Consider the following 19,539-nt stretch of genomic DNA (forward strand, 5'->3'; position numbering starts at 1 on the left):
CTCTTGGTCCTTCTTATTTTAATGCATGTGACTGCAACAACAAAGTAAATTCCACGATGGAGAGGTAAAGATTGAATATAATTATACCGTAGCAGTTATCTGGACTAGGTAATTGACACGTACGAATTAACACGGCAAAGGAATTTATATTTTTTTACTTCTACATCATTCACCCACATGTAAAACGAAATTTCAGTGCCATTCCTTACCTAATACGCACACATGTAAAACGAATCAAATTAAACCATATACCATTGTTAATGACACTTTGGCGTCTAGTAATCTTATTAGGAGTTTTAGGACCATTTGCATTCAATAACGCGGCACAAGTATATGCGAGAGAAAATTAACAGGGTCGACGTTCATGTTTATTAATTGCATATTTGCATACAATAAAATATGTAAAAAATGTATAAGTAATTCGAAGACAAGTAATGGCACGTGTCGTTCACATCAACTCCGTTTGATTGCAATATGTAAAATGCTAAACCTCGTTCTTATCTGAACCATAGTTTATAGTTTTATGCACGAAATTAAACATCCTCATCCCCTCTGCATTAGTACTCCACTCAGTGTCGTCTACCTCCTTCCTTTCCAAATCACTACTATTTTGCCATATATATATTTTAAGGGAAAACTACACTGATTCTTTTTCTGAAACTCAGATTATACTTAATATATATATATTCACTTTGTTTATCGGAGTAATTTTAACTATTTTTTTAGATTTAACCTTTCTTTATCCGCGGGTAAAAGAAAAAAAAAGAAGAAAAAAAAGCACCTTTTGTTTTTTAATGAAACAGTTTCTTGTTTAGGAGTAAAAAAGGGGGTGAGACATGCACTTACATGCGTGAAGGGCAATAGGATTTCAGTAACAGGCAATAATATAGGCACTCGTGTTTGATTCCGCGTTTCCGTGCACATTTGATGTGAAAATTCAAAGCCATAAATACTTGTTTGGCCTTAAACGTGAAATTGACGTGATTTTCTCAGCAATTGGATGTAAAACCAAACAGGCTGTAAGTCCCTAACATAATTTAATACCTCCAGTGGTTCACTAGCTGAACTTCAAATTAGATATTGAAAGTCGATATCGACACCTAACATAAGTATTAATAAAAAATTAGAGGGTACAAGTATAAAAAGTAAATAAATTTAATTCTTTTTTACTAAAAATTAAATAAATTAAATTCTATTTAAACACTAAAAATGTTTAAATATAAAGTGAAGTGAGCATATAAAAAAGTACTCATTACTATGGGCAACACAAAAAAAGGGACTAAACCAACAGTAAAAACCGTGAACTTTTACTCTGTTCTCAGTTCACACGTTAAGCGCTTTAGTGCTTCGGTTAAGAATTAGGTTGCTGAAAAAACTGCCTGTATGCAATTTGAACTAAATAAGGATAAAAGATTTACTTCTCAAAATAAATAAAAATGTTAATTTTATTATTTTTAAACAGAAAACGCACTAAAATAATTGTTTATTTTATTAAAATAAGCGTTTTTAATGAAATAAGTTAAATAATTTCATCTTATAACTACTTTCATTGCTTTCATTGGGAGTTTAGTTACTGAAAAACATTACTTGTAAGCTGAATTTAAGTGCAACGTAGATACTGATAGGTGGTGAAAGGAAAAATTGAAAAGAAGTGTGGATAGAATAATAAAGCACCGTAAACGTGAACACTTAAAAAAGGGGATGAAGATAATGTTGAGTTCCACTTTTCAGTAATACAGAGTCAGAAAGATGCGCAAGTGGTTTAATTTAAACGGAAAATACTAAAACAGAAACACTGCCACCACCGTTTCATCATGCCAAATTTCCACGGGCATCACTCATAAGGCAAAGAAAAATGTTTATTGCATGATTTTAATTTGTCTAAAAATTGAAAAAAAAGATAAATAATTGATTTAACTGATAATATAATGTGACAAGAACTGAGGAAAAAAATTAATAATTAGGTGTTTAAAATTTTTTATTTTTAATGAAAAAAACCAAATTAGATCAAATAATTTTATAAATTAAATAAAGAAATTGAATTGAATTGCAAATCTGTCACTGTGAAAGTACAACCTAAATCAGAGAACTGGGTCCGGTACGTACGGTTCAACAAAACTTCCAGGTAGGACTATGTACAAAATCAAATTATAGTAAATCTCAAAATTCTCCAAAATAATCGAAAAAAATAAAAATAAAAAATTCATAGAGTTCATTGATATTGAGGGATTTCGATCTTGGGAATGACGAAGGGGCGAGGCTTCTTCATGACAGGGTGAGGGCTCTCAACCTCGTCTTCTCCGACCTTGGTCGAAAAATCCGGAAAAGCCGGGATGTTGAGATCGAAGTCTCGGTGGTGGCCGTGACTCACGGTGTGGGTGGACCCCACGCCTTCCGAGGCGGCGGTGACAGAGCTGTTACTGTTGTTGTTATTTCCATTACTGTTACCTTCGTAGTGACAACGTTTGTGTCCGCCGAGGGCCTGTCCGGTGGGGAAGGACTTGTGGCAGATGGAGCACTCGTGGGTCCTACCTCCGGAGGCGGTGTTGGCGGAGCTGGCGGCGGAGGAGGTGGTGGTGGGTTGGTCTTCGCCGCCGGAGGCAGCGAGTTTCCGGTGACTGGCCTTGTGTCCACCGAGCGCTTGGTAAGAGGGGAAGCTTTTGTTGCAAACGGAGCATTTGTAACTGAGCTTGGTGGAAGGATCTGGAGTCGGTTGCGGCGGTGGAGTGCTGACGCGGCGGGTGGTGCCGCCGCGAGCGAGCATGATGAGGCAGAGAGCGAGGTACTCTTCCTCCGAAGGGTGGTCGCGTGAACAACGCTTTGAACGTTTTCTTTTGGCCCATGGAATAGTTGGGTCGTCGAAGGGGAAAGATGGGGCGGTTGTTGTTGGTGAGTTGAGAGTTTCCAAAGCCATTTTTTTGGTAGAGAGAGAGAGAGAGAGAGAGAGAGAAAGAGATTGAAGTTGTGAGAGTGAGAATTTAGCTTGAGTTTTGGGTTGGGTTGGGTTGATTTGAGTTTGGAGTGAGAGTGGGTGAAGGGGGTTTATAAGGACGTGAGGAAACGAGGGAAGTTGCGTGACAAGTGGTGAGCAAGTAAGCGCGGTGCGCAAGCTAACATAAAAATATAAAATTTAAAAAATATTTATTTTCTTAAGAGAAAAAAAGAAACAGATAGAATACAGGTGGAGTATAGTGGAGCACGTTTTTTGGTACATATTGTGGGGGGAATGAATTTCTTGGTAGCCAAGAGTGACACTAATAACATTATGTTTTAGGTCGGTGAAAGAATGAAGTGTCAATGTGGGGACTGAGTAGGGTAATTTTCATTCTTTTCTTTATTTTTGTTTGAGAGGAGTGGAGAAGGGACTGAGAACCAGCAAACACCCAGTGAAGTCTGTCTGGAAAGGAGACTGGTTCCAAATTCAAAGATGGTAAGTCAAAATCCACAATAAAGTACAAAAGAGAAAGAAAGGTTCTTCTCTTGTTGTGTGTGTTTGATCTTAGGTGGGGAGTGAACGCGGTCCAAATTACAAGAGTTCGTCTACAGCAGCCGGCAACGTCAGGGGTTCTCAACCCAATGACTTTTCCTTGTCTTGCAACTTTGAATGTGATCATGACCATGGATTCTTCCTTGTTCCTCCTTTCATTGAAGCACCCCATTTCAAATTTACAAGAGAATCAAGAGATTAATATTTTTTCTTATAATGAATTTCCTGAAATTTCAACTCATCACTTTATCCATATATTATTTCAACTTTTATCATTAGGTCGACGCTAGTAATTGTCAGAAGAAACTAAAGTCTGAAAGTTAATCCTTATTATTAGTCTGACCCTAGAGATTATTAGAACAGATTAATGTAAACTTTATGCGAGAATAGATATATAAATTTTGTTGTCCATGATAGTCGGATGATGTTGAAGTCACGAGAAAATCAAATGATTTATATTACATCAAGTCAGATCACATGTTATATATATATATATATATATATATATATATATATATATATATATATATATATATATATATATATATATATATTCTTTAGAAAAGATTAAACTGCTTTATGTGAAACTTGTAACCTTTTAAAATACTAAAAAACCACAACATATTCTCATTGTTCTAAGAAACTTTCCGGAGGTTCTATAGTTTAATAGCCTTTTCGTATATAAGTCTTTCTTTTACCCAAATTCTAGATGGTAACACAATCCTTGGATCTCAAATCCAAGGACAAATGAGGTTAAGATATATTGGAACCTATAGATAGGCTAAGAACTTAAGAGAGTACATTTATTTATTTGCATAGTTTTTATATAATGTACAAGAAAACATTAAAAAGGTTAAATGTGAGGTGCTTGCTGCCAATTACATCACGCATTAAAAAACAGGCACCGCCATGAGGCTATGCTTTGGGTTGTTCCAAGATAGGGAAGGGAGTGATTGGAAAAGGAGGAACGAACCATCCAGATCACATGGGAGAGTTTTATTATTGTGGGGTAGAATATGTGTCAGCAAAAACAAGTGGAGTAGAGTTGTAGTGGGCTATTACCACTAATTTTAATTATACTTTGGGCATTCATCAAAGTGGAGCGCGTTATAGCTGTTTACTAATGCAGCAGGATTCGCGTTATTGTGTGTGCCAATACAAAGAAAAGGAAAAATAAACAAATTCTACATTTTTAAAAATTAAAATGTTTTGCTTGACTGGTTACTAATTCGAAGAATTTGAAGATTTGCTTTGCATTTTTCCTTTTTTCTTTTTAACCTTTCCCTTCATCAGAACAACGTACGAGATAAAACTTACTACTTGTTTTAGTTGAAATTTTTTAAACTTTATAATTGCATTTACATAAAATAAAATTTAAGATATTTATTCCTATCAAATACACATTTTAACAACTCAAATAATTTACTTAGGCTTCGTTCGAGGTGTTTTTCGTTTTCAGTTATGCAATATTTAAAAATCAAATCCAGTTTCAGTTTTTAATTTGTAGTTTTAATTTTCTTTTGTTTCCAATTTTAAAACACTGTTGTGAAGCAAAGGGTGGGTGGAGGGTGACTCCGTGAACGACAAACCCTTCGACACCTTTGGGATTTCTCTAAAAATAAGACTACTATTTCATAATGTTTTGAATGAGTGTTTGAGACCTAATAAAAATGTATAATATAAAATATGTATTTTATTTCGAAGTCGCACCTATTTGTCTATGTATAGCTCCACCATATATAATTAAATTTACATGAAAATCCTTTTTTATTCTTCCTCAAACAATAAACTAATATGTTGTTTTTCTAAAAAAAAAACTAACGTGTTAATAATTTTTGTTGTAGCTGGGCATGATAACAAATCTAATGCTTTTTTTGCAGCGATTTTTAATCTTTGTCGATTATTTTCTTTCCACTTCACAATAACCTTAAAACTCAAGAGCAGTAACCAATTAAGCTACAATATAGTACTAAATCGAAACATATAACAGGTAATTAATTTAATTAGACACCCAAAAACTAGCATGTATACAGTATATTTGTTTTAAGATATATCCGAAAAGTAAAATAACAATTCAGATAAAATAAATATAACTGTTATTTAAGTCTTAAGAAAAGAAAAGGATAAATTAAAAGATACAAAGTAACTATTTGATAATCCACCATTAAGCATTGAAAGAAAAAAAAAAAGGTGCATCATTCCTTCTCTCCCATTAATTAACCTGAAAAAAAAGGAGAAAGGAAAAAGTGAAAGAAATGACCCTATCATATAACCATGAATTCATTATTCTAGTATATAACATCAATATTATATTATTCTTTCTTTTTACTTAAAAATACTATAAGCTTTTAACACTAACTATATAAAATACAAAAAAATATAAAATAAATTTAAAGAATTAAATTTTATATATAATACAATATATTATTATCATATTTTTTATTATGTATTGATGTGTATGTTGATTTATCGAATAATAATTTATTTTGTACTTGATGAATCTTTATCTATAAGTTTGTTTTCTATGTGTTATTTTTAGTTTATTAAGTTATATTTTTCTCAATATATGTCTATCTGAATACATTTTTTTGTTTGTTTGGGTAAGAGTTAAATTTGATATTTTACAATAATTTTTTTTATATATATTAAACTATATATTGACATATGTTAGTTATAGTTTAAAAACTAAGAAGATGCAAAGAAAAAAAATGATAAAGATGCTCACACATAATCAATGTAAAATAAAAAAAAATATTTTTGTGCTAAACTTGGAACTAATAATGAGAATTCACTTGTCTTCATCATTTTTGTGAATGAGTTTCCATGTGTGTTGGTGATATTTCCATGGGAGAAATGAAAAGTTAGAATAAGAAAAAAAATAATAAAAAAAGTTAATTTAAAATTGAAAATTAATAAAAAAGAACAATAAGAAAAAAAACAACTCTATATACTTGTTTATATTACATCAGAGATCAGACTCAATCTAGCATAAACAAATAACAATAAAATAACAACAAAAGGTAAATTTCATCAGTCACTCTACGACAATTAATTGCTTCCTTCTATTCGCACAGAGAAAAAATTGACGAAAATTTAGAGTTGACAATTACACATCAAGTTAAAGTTCCAAAGAAAGAAGGAATCAAGCCAGGAATTAAAAAGAAGGGGATGCATGCGATGGATGGAAACTGAAACCTTTAAAATGATGTGAGAAAGAGGGAAAGAGAATGGAATGAACTCGGTGAATCTATGGCCTCTCAGATGTTTCCCTTAACATCGGACCAATAAATAAGGAGGCACTGTATTCGGAGAATCTGGGTTTTGGAACGGTGAATTTCATTTTTACAATTTGTCGTATGCGGAGATAGAAGAATGGAAGAGAAGAGAAAGAGAGAACATGAAAGTGGGAGAGTGAGAGCAGTTTAGAAACAGTTGAATTCGTATTTTAAAAAAACCTTTCTCACACCACAATTAACCGTACAACAATTAAAAATGATATATAATCATCCATAAAAATATTATTAAAGTGGGAGATTATGTAATTAACAAAGCACAAAATGAGATTAATAAAAATAGAGACTAAAGTGATTACAAAAATAATATCCCTTTTATCTATTATTATAAATACATTATTCCTTTCTCATAAGGATAAGAAAAGTAAAAATAATCAACAAAGTAAACGAATAAAACTTCATCTTATGACAAAAATAAATAAAAGAGTTTATGTAAAATTTAAAATAACATAATTAATTTTAACTTATAAGAAAATGTCATACTTTGTTATTACAACCACCCAGTTTGTTTCTTCAAGAATCTCGAAATAACATCCAAACCACTATAGAGAGAAACTGTATCCAGGAACATCAGAAGTATACTATAGGACACGGAGGGGGAATAAAATCCGATTAACCAAATGGAAAACATATTACACACTTGAATGTTTTGATTAAATTTTGGTTAGATCGTGTCAAACCTATACCAAAACACTTGAGAAATTAATTTTTTTATACATATTTTGACACAAATTTCAACATCAAGGTGGTTAATCATATGAAATTTTTTCACTAGTATCAGAAATTTTCACTTGTTGTAAATTTATTTCTTTACAATGAATAAATATATTAAAAAATAGAATTTATCTATCATGAGTTAAAAATTAATTAAAAATATAAAATCACATATTTATTATCTGACTTTATGTATCTACTCATTCTAATTTTCCTTTATGAACAGACGGGAAAAGGCAGGGCACAAGCACAGCAGGTACCGAATTCTTCGCTGGAAAATTCCATCTTTTAGATTATAGTATCTAGAAAGTAGAAACTACAAACCATATCATTTGCAGTAAAGAAACAAAAGAAACCATATCATTTTAGAAAGTTACGAGAAGCGTCCAGTAGTGTTCATTTACGAATTTTTTACCCCAATAATACAAATAAAATATATATTTACTCAAATCATACAAATCAATTATTATTTATATTTATAATATAAATTATTGTTCATAACCGATTTCTCATCTCTCTTTTATTATTTTTCTTTTTTACCGGTTCCTAAGAAATTAATTTCACTCTATGTTATTTTTTTATTTACCATTGATCAAAATAATACTAAATACATATTTAATGACTAAATTCATAAGCATAACAGATGATATTTAATATCAAAATAATATCCTGCACCAAAAATTTTAATGTCCACTTAATCGACACAAAATACCTATATTAGATTATAAAAAAATAAAAAATTATTTATTTTATTTAAAATATACTTTTGAAAACATAAGTACTTTTTTCATTCATATATACTTTATTAATCTTTATTTAAGTTTTTTTGTTGAGATTATAAAATATAAGTACAAAAATAAAAAAAAAATATTATAATTATAAAGTACAAGAGATTAAGTGTCAGCTACACTTAACAAATGCTAAATTGAATAGAAATAAGCTTGAAAATCTAGTCATTAAATATATATTTAATATTAGTTTGATGGACGTTAAATAAAAAATAATACGTTGTGAAATTGACATAAATTGAAAAAAATAAAATAAAAGAAAGGTGAGAAATTGATTTCTCACCTATTAACATTAATTTATCATTAATTTGTATCCTAAATTAATTTATCATTAATTTGTATCCTAAATGTAAATAATAGTTGACTTGTATTATTTGGGTAAATATATATTTTATTTGTATTATTGGAGTAAAAAATTCGTTCATTTACACGTGCTCTTTCTGCCTTCGACTAGTGCTAACAATTAATCAATGACGGCATGTATATGAAACTTATGGTGAACATTAATGCTGTGTGTATATTATCATAAATAATTTTTAAACTGTATCAAAAAGAAAATCATAACATATGAAATGAGAAAACATAATATAAATAAGAAAGATATACGATATATAAAAAACTACAAACACTTTTAATAAAAATGGAATAAATTAATTACTTAATTTTTTTAAAAAAATTAAGTAGCATTAACTATATTATTTTTAAACTATACCATTAAAAATGGAAAAATAACAATATATGAAATGTAAAAAAATAACAAACGAGAAAGATAAATTATGTTAAAAATTATATATAAATAGCTATTAAAAAAAACTTTCCTTTGTCTATCTGTTATAACAATAAACAATAAAAAAGGAGTTGTCCTTATAGTTGTAGAATGTTTACTATTTTAATGATTATGAAATTTTTATTGGATAAACTAATTAGTGTGTATTTAAATTCATATAGTTTTGTGGAGGAAATTTTATACTCAGTATTTTGAAGATATATTTGTTTAAAAATGTTAATCATATCTTTATGATCTCATAATGTAATTATATTTTAAGAAAATTGATTTTGTACACGAGTTTTCACTACAGTTAATATAGAAAATAACTTTCCATATAAATTAATATAGGAAATTTTATCCAAGAATCAGTGCTTCGCCCTAGTAAATACTACTTTCAAGAGGCTGGAGAGGGATGGATACCATATTAAGGAGGATCATGTTTTTAGAGAGCAAAATTGCATGGCTGATAAGTTAGCCAACTCGGGTTTAGGACAACATTTAGGAATGATTGTTTTTTATACACCTCCTGCTTTTCTTTCTCTTCATCTTCTAGCAGACAGCTCTAATGTTGTTTTTATTTTGCTACATAGTTTCTTTTGGAAAATGGATGACCTGCATTCATATTCATGCAGGTCGTGAATGTCAACTGTCTAATTTTATCATATGATTAGTATTTTTAAGTTAAATTTATTAAAATAATTTATCAACCGTTTGATTTTCATTAGAAGATTCTAACTCATCATTTGTTGTTCACGCACCAAATCTAATAAATATTGGGCATGAAGGGGATGGATGGGAAAATACTCAAATCTCATATCGGTTGTCTCAATTTTTTAGGTGCAGTTTATATCTGTTGGACAACTTAATTGATTTTAAAATGTTATTAAGTGTTCGGCATAGGCCCCTCTTTCCAAGCTTTTTTTTATCGATGTTTATTTCTTTCTTGTCTTTTCTCTTTCTTTGCTTAATAGAGTTACATCTCATCATCCATTTTCCCATTCCCCCACCCGCTAACGAAAAAGGGGGAAACCATTAAAAATCTAAATATCATCCATTTTCGCTTGACAAAGGGGGAAAAAAAGTAGAAGTGGCTTAATACTACTATTGAAAGAAAACATATACAACATTAAAATTGTACTTACAGTAATGTATAAATAAACAAACCGTTTTAAATACTTCATAAAAGGTATAACTTTCCAATAAAAATGTAACATAACTAATATAAACACAATATTTATTTATAATTATTAATTTTTGAAAAGAATTTAAAAACTGTAAAATGTATTTATTTTTCATAATTAAAATTATATATATATATATATATATTATATTTCGTTTTCATTCTTAAAAACCTGAAAAAGCTCCTCAAGTCACTGCTTACCTAGTGTGTAGTGTGTAGTGTGTTTCTGGTCAATTTATCTATGTTTAGGGACCGCAGCCAAACGGCCCAAACCCAATCATATATATATATATATATATATATATATATATATATTGCGTGAAATTTAAAAATAACAATTTAATCAGCTATAGTTAATGAAAACCGTTTGATTCTCTTTGTAGAGACTTTCAGGTTGACAACGGACGATACAATTTAGTTTAAAAAAGGCAAAACACGTTTAAAATTGTGATATTTTCAATTAGAAAAAGACGAGGAAACCTACCTCTCTGTCCATTTCAAAAATTTAAACCAAGGAGTATTTAAATTCAAATCAATCTAAAATAAAAATTAAAAATTATTAAAAAAAATGAAAATCAAACTAAACTAAACTAATTTTTTTAAGATTTATTTGACTGATTTTTTTTCTTTCAAAACATCGGTTTGATTTAGTTTGTGGTTTATATTTTTGAAATCAAACCACACGACTTATTTTAACATTCATGTTATTTTAGTATTATGAGTTTTATGTATATATCATTTAAGTTTTATAATATTTTGTAGTGTTATATATACAAAATTTATGTAATGTATATCATTTATTTTCAGGCAACTTTCTTAAGATATATTTAATTTAAAATAGATGAAAAATTGACAAATTTTTATTGTAGAAGATTTAGTATATTAATAAGTTTTACAAATTGTTATTACCAATTTTTTTTAAAAGATAAAAAATAGTATATAAATTTTAATAAAATGATATTTTAGTAAAAGTTAAAAAAAATAAACCAAATCAAATCGTAAAATATTGGCTTAATTTGTTTCAAATTTTATTCTAAATGAAAACTAAATCGTATATATTTTTTAAATTTGATTCAGATAATTTTTTGATGAAAAATTAAACTAAACCAAAAATACCCCTAGTATAAACTAATATTTGAAAATCATGTTCCTGCTTCTATTTATCACTCGGAACAAGAAAACATAAAAAGAGGTGATCTCATAAATTTAGTGGCACATATATGTTACAAATAATTCATTTTTGTTATTTAGTGACAATAGGCAATTGCAAATTGCATCTCGGAGGAAGGGATCACCAACTGGGCTGGTATTGGAGAAAGACCGTAATGAACGGGCTAAAAGTGGCCATGACGCAGTCACATAATGGGTAGGGAGTTGCTACGTGCACCCAGTATTATTGTTGGGGCACCCAGCATTATTGTTGGGGCACCCAGCAAACAGTGAAGTGGCAAAACTGCCCTTCAGCAATTATTCTTCCGGAAGAAGGTTCTTCCGGAAAAGTTCCGGAAATAATTTTTCCGGAAAGTTTCCGGAAGAATCTTCTTCCGGAAGAATAATTTGTGTCTTCCGGAAGTACTCACAGACAACTTCCGGAAGAACGTCATCCGGAATGTTTCCGGAAGAAGCTTCTTCCGGAAGTTAGTTTTTTTTTTTAACAAATATTTTATTTTGTAATAATTTACTTTTAATTGCATAAACTAATTTATAAAATAATTAATACTATTATGCATAAATAATAAAATAATAAAATAATTAATATTATTATGTATAAATAATTAAATAATTAGTGAACGTAATTATGACTAATATTTATAATTTGTTTTTTACGCGCATGTCAAATATTAATTTAAACCATAAAAATTAATTAATTCCTAAACGTGATTATTGTTTTATAACAAAATGAAGAAAAAAGAATTTTTATTTTATAATAATAAGTAAAAATAAAATAATATTTAATGCGTATGTAATGACGATTTTGCCCTTGTGTAAATTTCTTTAAATTAACGTCTTCAGGCTGTGTTTTACTGCGCTTTCTTTGTTTCTTCTTCTGTTTGCTTTGTTTCTTCTTCCGTTTGCTTTGTTTGTTTCTTCCGTTTGCTGTTGTTTCGGTGGTCGTCCCTTCAGCAGTCTGTTGGTGGTCCCGTGAAGTGAAGTATTTGAAGATTTGGTGGTCCCGTGTTCCGTATTTGAAGTTTTATTAGTGGCTGTTGTTCCTATTTTGTCGGAGGTACGCGTTTATTTTGTTTTCCGGTTAGTTTTTAGAGAAGAAAAACAGTAAAAAGTGTATCCGGAAGAAATTTTAGGCACAGAAGGAGGAAGGTCCGGAATGACCACTTCCGGAAGACCGTCTTCCGGAAGTGGTGAAGGCCAATTCCGGAAGAAGTTCTTCCGGAAACTACTTCTGGAAGACCTTCTTCCGGAATGTTAAATTATTAGTAATTTTTTTTAATTTCTGTTTTATAATTTATATATATATATATATATATATATTTATATATATATTTCTGTTAGTTAATAATGAATTATTGGTTTAATTAGGTATAATGATATATATTGTGGATTATAATTTTTTTTGTTTTATAATGGTATATATATATATTTCTGTTTTATAATTTTTTTTTATTTCTGTTTTATATATGTTGTGGATTATTGATTTAATTAGGTATAATGGTATAATATTAAATGATTTAGGTAACTTAAATGTATAATGGTACAAAAATGTTTTATTAGTTGTTTATTATAGTGATAAGTTTAGTTTAAGTAAATAATGTAGTTATAAATTTAGAATATAGTGATAATTTTAATATAGTCGTGTATGATGCATATGTCCTATTAATATGTTTGTTATTTAAGGTGTAGTAAATTTTTGGATGTGGTTATATGATAATTTGAATGTACTTGTGTATGATGCATATGTCCTTAAGATGGACGAAGATCAATGGAGGTATGACTTTGCGATGTCACAAGAAGTTCATATGGATTATGATTATGATAATCAAGAAGAATGTGGAGTGAATGAACCACATGTCGATTGTTCAAATGCTTTTAATACATCTCAGGTAATCATAGATAATTTGAGTCATTGGTTGAATTGATGGTTTGTATGAAAATTAATGTGTTAGGGTTGCGTTGTAGGTATTCGCTACTCGAGATGATGTTTTGCAATGGGCTCGAACAGTTGCCCATGAAAATGGATTTGTTGCAGTGATTATGAGATCTGACACAGAGACCGGTAGCAGAGGAAGAAGTTCATTTGTGTTAATTGGGTGTGAAAGGAGTGGTACGTACAAGTGTAGAAATAAAGAATTCGTTAGAAAAGACACCGGGAGTAGGAAATGTGGTTGTCCCTTCAGGCTTCGTGGGAAACCAGTGCGTGGAGGGGAAGGTTGGATGGTGAAGTTGATCTGTGGGATTCATAATCATGAATTGGCGAAGTCCTTAGTTGGACATCCATACGCCGGGCGATTGACTAAGGAAGAAAAGAAAATTATTGCTGATATGACAAAGTCGATGGTGAAACCGAAAAATATCTTGCTAACGTTGAAGGAACACAATGCCGACAGTTACACCACGATAAAGCAAATTTACAATGCAAGAAGTGCATATCGTTCTTCAATAAGAGGAGCTGATACCGAAATGCAGCATCTGATGAAGCTTCTCGAACGTGATCAATACATTCATTGGCATAGATTGAAGGATGAAGTTGTGGTGCGTGATCTGTTTTGGTGTCACCCAGATGCAGTAAAGTTATGCAATGCATGTCATCTGGTATTTTTTATAGACAGTACCTACAAAACAAACAGGTACAGACTCCCACTACTTGACTTTGTTGGAGTGACACCAACGGCGATGACATTCTCTGCTGGGTTTGCATATCTGGAGGCTGAGCGTGTTAATAATATTATATGCGCTTTGGAACGATTTCGAGGCCTATTTTTAAGACACGATCGCCTCCCTCTTGTTATTGTCACTGACAGAGACCTAGCACTGATGAATGCAGTGAAAACTGTGTTTCCCGAGTCTACTAATTTGTTGTGCAGGTTTCATATCGATAAGAATGTGAAGGCGAAGTGCAAATCTTTAATCGGGGAAAAAAATGCGTGGGACTATGTAATGGATAACTGGGGTACTTTGGTTGATTGTCCGTCCGAATACGAGTTCCATGAGTCATATCAGAAGTTTCAAGTTGCTTGTTCGCCTTGGCCGATGTTCGTTGACTATGTTAACGACACATGGATTATCCCCCACAAGGAAAAATTTATTACAGCATGGACGAATAAGGTCATGCACCTAGGCAACACAACAACAAACAGGTATTAACAACTGATTTTATTTGTTAGTAACGATTAATATTAAATGGTATTTAATTGTTGTATATTTTCATGTTTGTTGTGTATTTTAAATGTAGGGTTGAATCAGCTCATTGGGCTCTCAAAAGAGTACTACAAAATAGCGTTGGAGACCTATGTAGTGTTTGGGATGCCATGAACAACATGATCACGCTGCAACACGTCGAAATTAAAGCATCCTTTGAAACCAGTACGCATGTGGTTGGCCATGTATATAAAAAAACCTTATACAAGAGGCTTCTTGGGATGGTTTCGAGGGATGCTTTAAATCAGATTGCTTCTGAGATTGACCGTCTACGTTATCTCGGCAACAATCTCTCTTCTTGTGGTTGTGTGATGAGAAGCACGCACGGGCTTCCTTGTGCATGTGAGCTTTCTAGGTATACTGCTACCAGCATCCCATTGGAGTCAGTCCATCTTTTTTGGAGGAGACTTTGCTTTTCAGACCAAGGGTTATGTGAGACGGAAGTCACCATCAAGGAAGAAATAGAGGTCATATCTAAAAGGTTTGATGAACTTGATGTGGCTGGCAAAGTAAATCTGAAGAGTAAACTTCGAGAAATCGCATTCCCTGATCATAACTCTATGTGCCCTCCTCCATCAAAGGTGAACACTAAAGGTGCACCGAAGAAACCGATGAAAAGAAGTCAAACATCCACAAAGCGTGATCCGTCTTACTGGGAGTATGTTGATGCTTTTCATTCTGTTCAAAGCAACAACTCTCCAGTGAAACGAAGTGCATCATGTTCTCAACCGCGTCAGCCAACAAGGATCATCCCGATGTTGGATCAATTTGCGTCATTCTTTCAAGGTTTCATTCGTGACGTTGTGGATGTGAAAGCGGACGGTAACTGTGGATATCGGTCCATTGGCGCTTTATTAGGTATGGGGGAAGATTCGTGGCCGTTAGTGCGTAATGAATTGCTTAAAGAACTTGGCAGGTGGTCGCATGAGTACATGAACCTCTTCGGTGGCACAGAGAGATTTGAACAATTAAAGTTGTCCCTACTTGTTGATGGATTTTCAAAGGTATGTTTTTAGGTTAATTTTTTTTAATAACAATGTTTAAATTACTTACATGTGTATGTTTGGTTCATTCAGGTTAGTGTGGACAAGTGGATGGATATAACAGACATGGGATATGTGATTGCTTCACGGTATAACGTAATCCTTGTATCGTTGTCCCAACAACAAAGCATGACATTTTTCCCTCTTAGAAGTCAACCACCACCTGACTCTTCTGGCCACCGCATCATATGTGTCGGTCACGTGTTTGGAAATCATTTTGTTCAGGTACATTGAACATAGTTAGTGTAACAATTATGCAATGACTTCGCTGGTTCGTTTGGCACGGTCAGCGCATGATATAATGTTTGTTCATGTACAATAGGTTTATTTGAAAGACCATTGTCCGTTGCCGCCCCCAGCGCTGTTGTGGTCAACCAATTGTTATTCTCAGGCAAAGCAATGGGCAATTCCATATATTAGTAGAATGCAGGAATACACAAGCTTGATGTCATTCAAAACACACTATGTAGACCTAAATGAAGACTAAACATTCATTGTTTATTTATTTGTATTCATTATGCGATATAATTCGTTGTAACCCGTCACTAACCAATTAATATTATCAACTACTCGTTTGGTTAAGCAAGGAAATTGTTGGTCCAACAAAAATCATTTACGCGTGCAGCATACATCATTGTCATAATTGACAACACATAATGACATGCATGCGTATTACAGTTTGAGCGTGACAACACATTGGTTGACTTCAGTACACATTTTGAAACTAGCAGTCGCTCGACAACACATTGGTTGACTTGACTACACATTAGCGACAACACATTGGCTGACTTGACTACACATTTACGCGTGTCTATTTTTTTGAAAACAAAGTTAAACAAAGGCTCGGTCACAACCATCTATATATATGACAGATTAGGCTACTAAATCACACATTATCTTGCTTTCAAATAATCTCCCAACTGATACACAAACTATGGCATTTCTAGGAGAAACTAGCAGTCAGACGATTGTCAACTCAAGGTTGGCTTTCATTTATCCAAATGGATCGATTATTCACAATGATACTGGGGTTTACTTCCAAACTTCAACTCCGGTGCCCATTCGAGTACCAAATAGGTGTGATTTTGCAAGCCTAAAAACCAGAATACACAATACCCTTCAGCTATCCGACAAATAATTTTTGGATGAAATTCACTACCGGAAGCCATTCACCGATACAGGTAACCAAATTCGCTTTGAGTGTATCAAATTGATAAATGATGACGATGTCAACACAATGTTAATGTGTAATGATCAATTTTCTTTTGTTGGTCCGATTGAGTTATTATGCACCGTTGGAAGAACACCAGATGGAATAATAAACTTACTTGAACGCACTATGCCTCGTATTCATGACGCGATCCTGTATTACAACGGCAAATGGAACATGCCACCGCAGAACAAATTTGTTGGTTGCGCATTCACAGGAAAAAATCCTAAGAAATTTCAAATTCCTTCAACATGTACCATCGATGAACTGAAGAATTTAATCAAGCAAGTTGCACCTAAAGGGATTCCCCCTCTTGGAATTCACGAATCACAAACGGTAAGACGATTGTTTTTCCACCAACCAGCTCGGTTTGAGTATTCAGATACGGTTATAAAATATGAAATAAATGAGCTGATCACCAACGAAGAACTGCTGAAGGTGTTAGTACAATCTAACTACTGGAAAAAATATGGACCAATAGAAATTTTAGCTGTCTTTACTAAATATGTTGAAGACGAGGTCAGTGGGACGTCGCTAAAGAACTGAATGTCATGTTTAATTTTTTGTTTTTTCGTTGATGTAACCTTTATATGTTTACGGCGTGTTTAATTCCCATAATAAAGTTGAATGCGTTGTTTCAGTGGTCCAAAAAATTAATTGTTAAAAGGGTTCATTTTGTATTTTTTTGGATCTTGAGGCTTTGTTTTGACGTGTTAGTTGACAGAACCATGGAACGGGACTATTTTTTTTGGATTCTTTGACGTCCAAACATGAGAAATGGCCGCCCTCCGTTGTCTCAGGGCACTGGCACACCCACGCAAAAAAATCCCAAACATGGGTACTTGAACATGGAAAAAGGGTTCATTTTGTATTTTTTTTGGATCTTGAGGCTTTGTTTTGACGTGTTAGTTGACGGAACCATGGAACGGGACTATTTTTTTTGGATTCTTTGACGTCCAAACATGAGAAATGGCCGTCCTCCGTTGTCTCAGGGCACTGCCACACCCACGCAAAAAAATCCCAAACATGGGTACTTGAACATGGAAAAAAGGTTCACTTATGAATTATTAATCATTTTAAAAACTTTTATTTTTTATGTAATTCTGACAAACAAAACTCATGATTCTAACATGGAAAAAAGGTTCACTTATGAATTATTAATCATTTTAAAAACTTTTATTTTTTATGTAATTCTGACAAACAAAACTCATGATTCTAGGTTCCTTTTTTTTAAAAATAAATTCAAAACAACCGTAAACTTCGCTTAAGGACCACAAACAATCGGAATAACAAACTATATTATAAAATAATAAACTGTGCAAAACACGTCAACTATATTAAACAAAAACTGTAATAATTACAAATATTCATGTCAACTACAACACAACAAAATAAATACAATGATTAATGGTCCGTGCGGCGTCTCTGACGAGCCCTGACCGTCCCATCAGCACTAGGTCTCCCTCTCGCAATCGTCAGGCAGTCCTGCATAATGTCATATAACTCTGTGCCTGCAGTGACTATCCTAAGGTTGAGCACACGCTCCAACCTCTGTGCAATCGCCTCATATCCCTCATAATCATCCTGTCAAAGTCAGTAAAAACATTTATTATGAAATTCAAAATAAACAACAACTCATAAAACATTAAACGCGCAAATAATCTTACCACATATGGAGGGGGGTCAAATGCCACTGGAACCTGGGGGCTGGGCGGCTGTATGTAGTCCTCAGGGTCTGCAGCTGGTGCATCCCTCTGCTGGTCAGCTGCCTGGGTCGGTGTCATGAAAGGGTGAGATATGCGGAAAAACCACTCAATGTAATCCGCAGATACCTGCCCAGGCACTAAACAAGGCTGACCCGCAGGTAGTAAGTGATCCGCAAACTCCATCCACCTGTTATCTATTTGATCCTGTGACAATCGTGCACTAACAGGCGGCGGAGGGATGCTCTGGATGTAACCGAACTGGCGTACCACCCTCTCCGGTCGAACTGCGACGATCATAGGACCCCATCTGAGCTGACCCTAGAACGATGAAATCTCCTGAAACGCCCTAACACCCCGATGCTCCGTGTACGGCAACCAGGACACATCTGTGACGGTCAAACCATCACAACGTGCCCTGTAGGGTGCTCCTGTGATGCCCTTCATGTGCGCCTTCGACGTCAACCACCGGGAAGCACGTGGGGACGTCTCCTGGTATGTATCGTCAGTCACGCACTGATGCACACTAGGGAAGTGCTCATAGATCCAGCACTACACAATAATTGAGGTTAACATAACATAAAAACATGTTTAAATCATAATCGAACCTAACATATTAATAAACACAAAATTTACCTGAAATAGTATCAAGTACCCCGCAAGCTGTCGGGTAGTGGTCCTACAAGCCTCATCTAACTGGTCGTACATATGAACCAGCGCGGCAACCCCCCAAGTGTAACCACCACTATGAGCGAGGTCCCGGAAAGCGTCAAGGTGGACCACATGCACGTATGTTGCACTCTTATTAGCAAAAAGAGTGCAACCGACAAGGTGCAGCAAATAAGCGCGAGCTGCAACAATCCACCGCTGGGCCTGACATCTGGTCTCATAAATGTCACGAACCCATCCTAATCGTACATATGCTCCACGTGTGAGTGCTGTCTCGGCTCTGGCCTCCTCCGCAGACACTTCCAGCAA

The 19,539-nt window shown here is 33.2% G+C and overlaps 1 protein-coding gene and 1 long non-coding RNA gene across 2 annotated transcripts; one reads left to right on the plus strand and one right to left on the minus strand.

Moving 5' to 3' along the window:
* Nucleotides 1-2,003: 2,003 nt before the first annotated feature.
* STF-3 (zinc finger protein ZAT10-like) lies at nt 2,004-3,018 on the minus strand. The gene has a single exon (NM_001267693.2). The coding sequence runs from the start codon at nt 2,912-2,914 to the stop codon at nt 2,213-2,215; it is 702 nt and encodes a 233-aa protein (NP_001254622.1). The 5' UTR covers nt 2,915-3,018; the 3' UTR covers nt 2,004-2,212.
* Nucleotides 3,019-15,811: 12,793 nt separating this feature from the next.
* LOC121173486 (uncharacterized) lies at nt 15,812-16,070 on the plus strand. The gene is made up of 2 exons (XR_005888491.1): nt 15,812-15,873; nt 15,971-16,070. It is a non-coding gene; the product is annotated as an uncharacterized lncRNA (long non-coding RNA).
* Nucleotides 16,071-19,539: the final 3,469 nt, after the last annotated feature.

Source organism: Glycine max, chromosome 14 (assembly GCF_000004515.6).
Source record: "Glycine max cultivar Williams 82 chromosome 14, Glycine_max_v4.0, whole genome shotgun sequence".
Lineage (NCBI taxonomy): Eukaryota > Viridiplantae > Streptophyta > Magnoliopsida > Fabales > Fabaceae > Glycine > Glycine max.